The following is a 12,127-nucleotide window of genomic DNA, read 5'->3' as shown; positions in this document are numbered from 1 at the left end:
TGTGACAAAGGTAAACTATCCCGCCTCGTCCTTCTTGACTTGTCTGCAGCCCTGGACATGGTTGACCACTCCATCTTTCTCCAACGCCTCTCCACCATCGTCCAGCTGGGCGAGACTGCACTCGCCTGGTTCCATTCTTATCTATCTAATCATAGCCAGAGAATCACCTGCAACGGCTTCTCTTCCCGCTCCCGCGTCGTTACCTCTGGTGTCCCCCAAAAATCTATCCTTGGCCCCCTCCTATTTCTCATCTACATGTTGCCCCTTGTCGAAATCATCCGAAAACACGACGTCCGTTTCCACATGTATGTCGATGACACCAAGCTTTACCTCACTACCTCTTCTCTCGACCCCTCCACACGGTCTCCAAATTGTCAGACTGCTTGTCCGACATACAGTTCTGGATGAGCAGAAATTTTCTCCAATTAAATATTGGGAAGATTGATGTCATTGTTTTTGGTCCCCGCCACAAACTCCGTTCCCTAGCCATTGACTCCATCCCTCTCCCTAACACCTGTCTGAGGCTGAACCACACTGTTCGCAACCTTGGTGTCATATTTGACGCAGAAATGAGCTTCCGACCACATATCCGCAGCATAACAAAGACCGCCTATTTCCATCTCCGTAACATCGCCCGTCTCCGCCCTTGCCTCAACTCATCCGCTGGTGAAACCCTCATCCATGCCTTTATTACCTCTAGACTTGACTATTACAATGCACTCCTGGCTAGCCTCCCACATTCTACCCTACGTAAACTTGAGGTCATCCAAAACTCAGCTGCCCATATCCTAACTCGCACCAAGTCCTGTTCGCCCATCACCCCTGTGCTCGCTGACCTACATTGGTTCCCGGTTAAGCAGCACCTCGATTTCAAATCCCACCATGTCCTCTCCCCTCCCATCTCTAATCTCCTTCAGCCCCACAACCACCCCCCCCCCCAAAAGATATCTGCGCTCCTCTAATTCTGCCTTCTTGAGCATCCCCAATTATAATCACTCAACCATTGGTAGCCGTGCCTTCTGTTGCCAAGGCCCCAAGCTCTAGAATTCCCTCCCTAAACCTCTCAGCCTCACTACCTCTCTTTCCTCCTTTAAGACGCTCCTTAAAACCTGCCTCTTTGACCAAGCTTTGGGTCACCTGCCCTAATTTCTCAAATGTTTTTGTCTTTTAATATACCTGTGCAGCACCTTGGGACGTTTTACTATGTTAAAAGTGCTATATAAATACAAGTTGTTGTTGTTGTTGAACTAGCTAAGAAACTAGTAATTCTAACAGCAAGCATCTACTACATAGTGATACAATTGTGCTTAACTGCATAGCAGCTACCTGGTCAGTTCCATAGCTTCTTAGGCATTGGTGTGGTAATTGCCCTTACCCAACATTAAGAAAATATCAGCTATACTCACCTACCATCAAGTAAAACAGTTACCAAAGCACATTGTACAGTTTTTACTATAGTCAGAGCTCCTGCAAATGAGAATTGGACTTTCTTCTCAACCTCAGTATTTTTGTTCATTTCTCAAATAAGGAATTCAGGAGAAACTTTGTTACTCAGAGAGTGGGTAGAATGTGGAACTTGCTACCACAGAGTAATTGAGGCAAATAGCATAGATGCATTTAAGAGGAAACCCAATAAGTACATGAGGGAGAAACGAATAGAAGGATATGCTGATAGAGTTCGATGAAGTAGGGTGGGAGGAGGGACACGTTGAGCATAAGCACAGATATAGTCCAGTTGGGCTGAATGGTCTATTCTGGTGCTGTAAGTTCTATGCAACTTTGATTTTATAAAATTACATTTAAAACAATGTTACTTATAGTGACTGGACCTTTTAGTACTTTAAATATCCTCCCCACTGTCAGATTCTTCCCTTGTTATCTTTGCTCTCCTAAAGACACCGAATTCTTACCCGTTTCACTGTGTCTTAACTAGCATCTTACTGACAACCGCCATACTTCACCCAACTCCGGCAAGTTCAAAGGATACAAAGCTAAAGGCTCCAGTTCTTCACCTTCTAAATCAGATCCAAATGCTCCACTGTCTTGGGTTTCAAGCTACCTCAATTCTAAATATTTAAATAGGTATGTATATTAGTACAGATAAACGTAGATTTAAGTTCCACTGATCACCATAAATTAAACTAGTCTTGGCCCAGTGGTAGCTCTCTCACCTTGAAGTCAGAAAGTCATGGCTTCAAGTCCCATCCCAGAGACAAGCAAATAATCTAGGCTGACATTTCAGTGCATTACTGAGGGAGTGTTGCACTGTCAGAAGTGCCAGCTTTTGAATGGGATGCCAAACCAAGACCCTGTATGCCTGCTCAAGTGGACATAAAAGATCCCATCGCACTATTAAAAAATGAACAGGGAAGTTCTCCTAGTGTTTTGGCCAACATTATCCCTCAAACAACACCACCAAAATCAGAATAACGCTACTATGACTGCCTACATTACAACAGGTACTTTTTCTTTTAAAGCACTTCATTGGATGTAGAGTGCTTTGGAACATCCAGAGATCATAAAAGGCCCTATATAAATGCAAGTTCTTCCTTTCTTTAGTGCACATTCATTATTTTATTTTCACTTGCACAACCACATTTGCTCAAGATTAGATTAACATAGAAAATACACAGGTAATATTCAAACCTTTTTATTCTAATTATAAGTTCACCACTACACCTAAAGGTAATACAACATATATAAACTATCAAGTAGCAGTAAACTCATCTGCCGTAATTACAAGGCTCTATTCAAACTCATAAATCTTAAATGATGCTGAACTGTGACAAAATTTAGACAAATTATTTAAAATGCAACTTGCATTATTTAAATCCAGTCAGTTGCATATATTTGCTCATGAAGTGACAGTTTCTAAACAGCTATAATTAATCCTTGCAATTTGGGATTTCCTTTTGTGGGGTAAGGGAAGGTGGAAAATGGAGGAACATAAACCAAAGAATTTAATGAACAAGTCTGACAAATTTCTAATCCTGTGCTTATCCAGCTGAAACATCTGCTTAGAGCGACTTCACTTAGCACAATAAAGCACTTTAGCACGAAAATATGTTTAAATATATATCTCCTTTGCTGTGAAATTTTACTGAAACAGATCATTACCATATTCTCATAAACTGGGAATCTTTCTAAGACTTGCAAAATGCCAATTTGAAAAATATTTTAGGGTGTGAAATTTATTTTTATAATACAAAAGATAAACATGAACACCTTTTAATTTTGCAGTTTCTGTTGTGATAATTATCTGTGTCTCCAGGTATTATGTATTCACTCCAAAGTTAAACGAGTGAAATCATTCACATGTAGAAATGTTGCAAATTATAACAAACTGCTATACTCGATACAATCAAAATACACTTGGGAATCTTAGCCTTTCATAACCTTGAAATCCGATTATCTTGCATTCGGCTCCTTACAACAGAAGTCGAGTATCTAGAAATATGAAATATCGAAGAATGCCTACTTGGGATTTTGGCAGTTCAGATGCAGCGTTTATAGAATAGTTATTTCATATTCTTTATATGGTGCAACTTAAGTATTTTAAAGGTCAGATCCATGTAGTAAAATACTAAGCAAAACCAAGCTACCCATCTCCAAAGGGAAGGACAGATTGTAACACACATCATGGTGTTAAATCACTCACTGAAAACTGTTTTCTGTATTCACACAAATACTGTAACTGAAATGTTATGTTTCATAACAATCTGTTTAAAAGTTAATTAAGAAAAACATTTAGTCCTGTACACAATAAGCATGATTTGAGTAACAATTTATATAAAGAACAACAGTTACTGAGATACCTAGAAATATGTTACAAAGATGTAACACTATTGGAGGCCAGGGGAGACTCCAGAGGATCTCAAACTCAAAACAAAGATATTTTTAATATCAAAACTAAGGAATTATTTCAAGATCACAGCGTACATTTTTATGCACTTATTTTATATACACAACACATACAGCCTGAGAGCAGCAAATGACTGCTGGAAGAGTGGGGAGAGGGGTACGAAGAGCCAAAAGAGCAAAAAAGTGAATTCGTAGTCACAGTATTGCTACTCTTAATAAAGCTGATTAATGCCACTCACACTGTTAATATATAATATTTTAACATATACAAAAAAATACATTTTCATTATGTGTTCACTGATGGGGGAAAATTGTGAACTTTTAATCTAAAAAAATCATTATCATGCAGTGTAGCAAAAAAAAATTATTGTTTTCATTTCAATGCTTAATCTGTGGCACAGTAAGCTGCTGTAATCAGCTAAAGGTATTACCAGCAGATCTCTAATAGGTAATTGACAATAAATTTACTAAATTAGTTTGTAACCCTTATTCCTTTTATTTAAAGACTTGCATGTTTTACCAAAACACATGGATAGAGTTAAAAGTGCACAGGTACTTCCCCATATTAAACACACCAGTTGAGCCTTTCAAAGGAAGCACTCTCCAGAAACGTGTCAGTCTCTCGTTCCCTCAGCTAGCTTCCAGTCCCATGGCCTGAAATACAATGGTGAGGAGGGGAGGGGAGGGGGGGGGGGGGGGGGGAAAGGGGAATGTTTACCGATCAGGACAGCGTTTTATCAATCTGCCACCAGAATTTTCCCCTCTCAAATCTAAACTTAAAATTTCCTTATTACGAGGACTTCAAACAATTTTCTGAAAACTGCTCAAATGCTATGTTGGGCAGCAGGGTACGTTCACAGCACACCCTGTATCCACTGCAATGCATACTCTTACGGTGAGCTTTCGCAGGTTGACAGTTGTAACATTTATAAAGGCAGATGCAATTCCATCACATCACTGCAGCTTGTAGACCTCGTTAAATATTGTGTAAAATGCTTAAACACTGCTTTATTACCGACACCCAAGACAAATATTAGAAAGTTTTGGCCATATAATAAAAAAACCTGACCATGTCAATATCACAATCCAAAATCTGACATGATAAAAATTTAGAAAATATCTCAAAATGTAAATGTACATATCCTGTAGTCAGCACCATGTATAACAAGACCAATATAGTCAGTGCAAACCACATTAATCTTGCACAACTCTGATTTGGGTCAATGTACTCCCATCAGGGAAGAGTTATTTTCACATATGGGGGAAGATCAACATTGAGTTCAGACTTACCAACATAATTTGTGCTGGTAGCAGGGAAGGGGATTTGTTTTTTGCTAATGTATTCATTTCCTTGCAATATATTTTCCATTTTCTAAAATCAATCAGTTATTTTACACTTGGTGGCAAATCCAGCAACAGCAAGCACTTACCTCTCAAAGCTGGCAATAGGGATCGGTCTTTCTTATCATCACATTTATTGCATTCACTGAAGTACAGTAGCAAGAAGACATCCAGAAGCACCCAGACCAAAGACGTGGCCAAGACAACCTTGCAACAAGCCAATCTCCTCATGACTATTTTATCCTGTAAATCACAGTGGTAACCAAGAAACGTGTAGCTTTGCTTCCTCGGATAAAGCGATCAGAGTGCAAAAAAGGGGAGGCAGTGCGAGAAATCCAGTTTGTAGAATGAATGAACTAAAGCATGCTGAAACTGAAAAAAAAATACAAACAGTTAGTGTCATACTATTACTGGTAGAAAACATAACACTTTATTAGTATGCATTTAAATACCAGTCCTTTTTGCAGAATTATGAATTTCTGAGGAGTCCAGTAGTTGTGAGAACATTACTATCCTCAAATAGTAGATCTGATGTTCAAGGTCAAGATTGCACTGCCAGTAAGTTTTGTCAGTCTCGATTGTGTTCTCGGAGGTAATAAACTAAATGCTGAGTCAAAAAATTACAACTGCCTGTGCCCATGTCGATGTTCTGCTCAAGGAGAACAGAGCAGATGAGAATTTTGGAATGAACTAGAATTTCTGTGATATTATACAGTACAACATACCATAGAACAACTTTCAGCCACCAGCATAGGGATGTGGGAAGAAAACTAAGCCACTAAAAATTAAACTAGACAACTAACAATCAAAAAGCACCAAATAACTGAAAAACAACGAATAATCCCAGCACTTTAGCTGGTTAAATGGTTTTCTTTGACCCAGAGCGGAGCTTCTGACCCCATATCCTCTTCAACACCAAGACCGTCTACTTCCACCTCCATAATATCGCCTGTCTCTGCCCCTGCCTCAGTCCATTCCTGCTGAAACCCTCAACAATGCTTTTGTTACCTCCAAACTCGGCTATTCCAATGCCTTTCTGGCCAGCCTCCAATCTTAAATCCTCCATAAAGTTGAGCTCATCCAAAACTCTGCTGTCTATATCTTAACTTGCACCAAGTCCCATTCACCCACCACTCCTGTGCTCGCTGACCTACAATGGCTCCTGGTCCAGCAACATCTCAATTTTACAATTCTCATCCTTATGCTCAAGTCCCTCCATGGCCTTGCCCCTCCCTATCTCTGTAACCTCCTCCAGCCTTACAACTGTCAGAGAACTTGGCGTTCCTCCCATTCTGGCCTCTTGTGCATTCCACATTTCCTTCACCCCACCATTGACAGCCGTACCTTCAGCTGTCTAGGCCTATGCTCTGGAATTCCCTCCCTAATCCTCTCTACCGCTCTCCTCCTTTAAGACGTTCCTTAAAACCTACCTCAAAAGTGTTCTGATTAAAGGTCATCGACCTGAAACGTTAACTCTGTTTTACCCTCCACAGATGCTGCCTGACCTGCTGAGTGTTTTCCAGCATTTTCTGTTTTGATTTCAGATTTCCAGCATACAGTCAGTTGCCTTTGTCTTTGACCAAGCTTTTGGTCACCTGTCCTAATATCTCATGTGGCTCGGTGTCAATTTTGTCTGATAACACTCCTGTGCAGCGCCTTGGGGCGTTTTACCACATTAAAAGGTGCTATATAAATGCAAGTTGTTATTGTTGTTGTTGAGCCATTTGTTTGGAAAAAAAATAATAGCACCACCTAGTGTTACAGGGAGCCATTACAGGTCATTGATCGGATTAATACTGCCAATTTTATTACTCAGCGATCCACAGAAGATACAAGGAAACCAACAGGTAAGTGTGGACAGTTTTATAGCAAATTTTATAGGAACTGTTTACATAGCAGTTTCCAATGAAGCACTTGATCCATGTAAAAATTTTAACTAAATTGAAGATAGATTATTTTACTTACATATTTAATTTTTATCTTTTATCAGTTGTAAAGCCGATAAAATGCAGTAAGATTGTATGCAAGATATGCCAGTTTGAGTTAGCTATCCGGGTCTGGATATTCCTCCTGAATAGTGGGCAGAAAATGAAGTGGAGTGGTCACCCATCAAATCCCCACCCCTAAAAATATATGTTGTAATTTCCTCTACCCTTAAGGGAGTGGAGCAATTTGCCCACCACCTGCCTGCCTCAGGATGAGTATATGACAGAGGGACAGTGGGGTTTGAGGTGTTCTTCACTTTCCTCAGTTCCCACCCCAGCACCACCTCCCAGGGATAACACTCACATGGCTGAGATGTTCAATGTCTTTTAGTGGCAGGACCAGGTGACTAACATGATTATAGCACTTTCTGGTACTCTACTAAAGCTTCTCGTTTCTCCCAAAGAATTATTTGAAGCAGGTCAATGTTTATGAGTAGTCTCTATTTTATTCAGTTTTTGGACTGCCCCTTTAAGCAGCTGCAGTAAGTGAAACACCAGCTGCACCAGGTATCTTTTCCACACGTCTCCCAATGGAAGAAGCATAAAGCACTGGGAACCCTTCCTAAACAGGTTCTTAACCCAAACCGGTACAGCATCACAACAGGATTGGACTGATTTAATTTCCAGTGGCAATCTCACCAATGAAGGAAATCCCACATCTGGTATTTAAGAGTACTAGGTACGGCCAGTGCGGTTCAGGTGCACTGGGGCAGTCTTGTGCTTTGGTAGTACTGGAGAATGGTCCTGGGATTTGGTAGCACAGAGATGCAGTTGCTAGTGTTTGGCAGCATTGAGATAGATTTCCTGGAATTTGGCAGCATGGTCTGGCAACATTGCCAAAAGAGGAACGTGGGATTTGTCATAACTATGGAGGTGGCACTTGGACTGAAGAGTCTCCAGCATCACCATCTTGGGAGTCACCACTGATCAAAAGTTTAACTGGAGCAGCTAGATCAACATTGTTACTATAAGAGCAAGGCAGAGACTGGGTGATTCACTCCTTGCCCCTTCATAGCCTCTCCACTATCTACCCTTAGGCTTAAGTGAGGAATGTGATGGAGAGTACCAGTCTCTTGAACAGGTGTAGCTGCAACAACACTCAAGAAGCCCAGCATTTTCCAGGCAAAGCTGTTTGCTTGGTCGGTGCCCCTGCCACTGGACTCACTATCCTCCCCCTCCAACACTGGAGTACTTTGGATGCAATATATACTATCTGCAGGGTACATTGCAGCAACTTTCCAAACTTTGACAGCCCCACAACCTTTACCATCAAGAAGGACAAGCGCAATAGAGGCAGTGGGCAATTGAGGGGTGAGTGAACAGTATGGAGAGTGGGCAATGGGCACTATAGGGAAATGAATAGTTGGGAGCTGGGTAATGGACTTGCAGTGAAGACAGTGGGTCTTGGAGAGTGGGGGAGCATAACATTTTTACTCAAATAAGAATTACCTTACACCAAGATACACAACTAGCAAGGCAATGATTAGTCAGCAAAATTTACACTTTTAAACTAGTAAAATACCTGTAATGATGCAAATGGCAATTTTATAGGCACGTTTAATTATATTATTGTGAAATATATAATTTTTAATAAGAAACCTTATTTTGAGCCTATATTTGGCAGACTGAAAAAAAAACGCCAGGCCAATTTAAAAAAAAATATTTTGAGCAATTTGATTTAAGTGGTGACCAAGAGCATGCGCTAATATCACAAGTGACAGGCAGCAAGCACCACTGTGCACTCAAGTACCACAATGGTAAGAAAGAGGGGAAACCACTGTAGATCTACCAATAACTACAAACTGTATTTAAAGTGAGTTATATCAATAATGGTTTTTAATGTCATTGAAGGGTCACTCCACTGTAGTGTTACTCAGAGCAACATATTCTTTTCCACGCAGTTAACATTGAAATCTATTCTACAATATGCAGCTATTTATAGTCCACCATAAACTTTACCATATTTCTCCAAAAGGATTTTCAGTGAGATCCAGAACACCAGAATAGATGGATTTATATTTTATCATTTAAAATATTTTAAACTCCGACACTTAATTTCAAGTAGCATTCTCCACATGGAAGCTGAACACTTACTAACAGATGAGCTTCAATGTTCCAAGTGGTCATTACTCATCTTTTTTTTTCTTACAAGTCACCTCTGAGCTGCTTTTCTACACTCACTAGCCACAGATACGAACAGTATTACAGAAGCATGCCAGCCTGTCACCCAACTTATGTTGGTGCATGATTTATATATAATTAATGGGAAAGAAAAATAGAAAAATAAAAAAGTCATCCCACGCAAATCCTTTGCTATGTTCTACATCCCTCACCATTATCTTAATTTCTCAGAGTCCAATGGGTGGAATAGAATGAGCCATGGCTTCTGTTAGCTTTATATCTATAATAATATAAAACAGACTACTCTTTCCCAAATATATATTATAAACCCCGTATCTCAAAGTTGATGAATTGAAGTATTTAATCTGCATCTAATATCACTGTATTGTACAATACTTATTCTATGTTGGGGTGCGTACTAACTTGTAGTGTTAAGTATTCTGTACCCTAGGAATCTAAATCAAATAATGGCAAGACAGGGAAACTGGGTAAATGTTGTTGGCTCTGGATCCAGCCGGTTTCACAAATCAGAGTGTTTCTCTGTATTATAAACACATGTCCCTCCAGGTGTACTACATACACCATATGAAATGTTCCATACATGTACAAAATTAAAACAGCCTAAATCAAGGGAAGCTTTAACTGCATATGTAATATCTGTAAATAAATGAATGATTACGCTGTGGGATACTACAATTTTACCAGCTGACTCTTGCAAATGCGGCTTATTTCTTCTATAAATTAACTAATGAAAACAGCACAAATGGAAATGTATAATTCTGCTGCAGGAAACAGTGCCGTCACTGCGTCTACAATCGAAGGCTGCGGGCTGAGGGGCTTTCACCAATCCCACTATATGAGCCGACGCAGACCACCAACCAACACAACCTTTGTAAGGTATCTGCTACTGTATCAAACTCCACTAAATTAATAAACACGCACTGCCAGAGTTTAGTTCCCGTCTGAGTGCATGCATTTCACAAACGGAATATCAAACTAGCTTGAAAAGTTCTGACAAGTGTTATATAAAATATCCACAAAACGTCCCGTAAACATCCATTTAAATTTGCAATTCAGCTGTTCAACATCCGAATATCACAGGAAGAAAGTTTCTATTTGAATTCCGATGTCATTTAAAAGCGGAGAAAAATAAATCAGCGCATTGTTTTTAGACTCGACTATGGAAAACGATACACAAAAAAGAATTGAACTCTGACATGATCTGTTTTTGCAATTGCTTTTAGTCTCCAATACAGTCATTCTTCATATTAACTCGTGTTTTTCTGACACTATTAAGCACGTTTGGTGCCCTCGAAAAATTGCATCGACACCTATAATCGCCCACGGAAAATATTTAGCAAAATATATATCTCAGAAGTCAACGAACTGGCTTCACTTACGTTCTAACATCAGAAAGACAGATGCGAGAGTCCCTGCTGCAATCAACTTGTTGCATTCTTGCAGACCAAGCAATCAATTGTCACAAACACTTAGAAACGCGGCGCTTGTACAAAAAAAAATCCTGCGAAGATTTGCTAAAGTGCAATAGTAATTATGGGAGCCGAGAGATGCTGTTGCTTTTCTCCTGTAACTGCGCTGCTGTGGGTTCGCTACCAAGAGCCCAAGTCTGCGGCTCCGCCATCACTTCACAGTGTTTGCTATTTACTTTGACCTGCCCGGACGGTGTTTACAGGGACGTTTATTTATTTTTTGTCAGGAAGACTGCTGTTAATTCTCAGCCAGAGCCGCCAGTCGCTGCCTCGCAATGCAGGTGCCAGTCCGCCCAGCGGCAGGCATCCGCCCACTTCGCTCCGCAAGCTCGAACCGGACGAGAGCTCGGTTCCACAGCCAGCCGTCAATCACAACACAGCCGCTGGAAGTCCCGCACCAACCCCATTGGCTGTTTTCGTACACGTCAACTGAAGCGATCCAATAGGTTCCTCGAGCGAACATCCCGCCTTTCGCTGCCTTCATTGGTCGGAGGAAACGTCAATCAGCCGCGGGCCAGGACGTGCGCGCGAGGCTGTGGCTGGGCCTGCGCACTGGGGCTGGCAGTCGGTGCGCTTGCTCCTGATCCCGGGCTGGGGATGGGGGCGGGGCTCCGAACCGCAGCGCCCAGGCAGCGCGCGCCGCAGTGTCAACAGCGCAGGGAGCTGTCCCAAGTAGTGGTGCTGGATTCGTATTGTTGCTTTGATGCTGACCGCAAAATGTTATAAGAACATAAGAAATAGGAGCAGGAGTAGGCCAATCGGCCCCTCGAGCCTGCTCCGCCATTCAATAAGATCATGGCTGATCTGATCCTAACCGCCAATCCACTATCACAGAACCATCTCCTGAATCTAACAGAATTAGACACATGAAATAGGAGCAGGATCAGGCTACACGGCCCCTGGGCCCGCTCCGCTACCCACAGGGCCATGACCGATCTGAACCTAGACTCATGTCCACACTCCTGCCCGCTCCCCGTAACCCTTAATTCCCTTTACTTCTAGGAAACTGTCTATTTATGTTTTAAATTTATGTAATGATGTAGCTTCTACAGCTTTTTGGGGCAGCATATTCCATGGACCTACCACCCTCTGAGTGAAGTAGTTCCTCCTCATCTCAGTTTTGAAAGAGCAGCCCCTTATTCTAAGACTATGCCCCCTAGTTCTAGTTTCACCCATCATCGGGAACATCTTCCCCGCATCCACCCGATCCAACCCCTTCACAATCTTATATGTTTCAATAAGATCGCCTCTCATTCTTCTGAACTCCAATGAGTAGAGTCCCAATCTACTCAACCTCTCCTCATATGTCCATCCCCTCATCCCTGGGCT

At 41.3% G+C, this 12,127-nt stretch overlaps 1 protein-coding gene across 3 annotated transcripts in view; it reads right to left on the bottom strand.

Annotated features, from left to right (window-relative positions):
* The window catches only part of galnt13 (polypeptide N-acetylgalactosaminyltransferase 13), a 685,563-nt gene extending 674,387 nt beyond the window's left edge, over window positions 1-11,176 (bottom strand). For 2 of the 3 annotated variants that reach the window (XM_085986311.1, XM_085986312.1), the window contains exons 1-2: window positions 10,709-11,174; window positions 5,292-5,574 (exon numbers count right to left, since the gene is read on the bottom strand). In XM_085986311.1, the coding sequence (XP_085842437.1) occupies window positions 5,292-5,433 (142 nt within the window). In that variant the 5' untranslated portion in view covers window positions 5,434-5,574; window positions 10,709-11,174. Of the gene's footprint in view, window positions 1-5,291; window positions 5,575-10,708 lie in introns of all 3 variants that reach the window. The other variant, XM_085986310.1, reaches the window with a different exon arrangement.
* Window positions 11,177-12,127: the final 951 nt, after the last annotated feature.

Source organism: Somniosus microcephalus, chromosome 4 (assembly GCF_052327205.1).
Source record: "Somniosus microcephalus isolate GS21.2 chromosome 4, FLI_Smic_1.0, whole genome shotgun sequence".
Classification (NCBI taxonomy): domain Eukaryota; kingdom Metazoa; phylum Chordata; class Chondrichthyes; order Squaliformes; family Somniosidae; genus Somniosus; species Somniosus microcephalus.
Note: the sequence above shows the minus strand (reverse complement) of the source record. Positions and strands in the feature narration are given on the sequence as shown.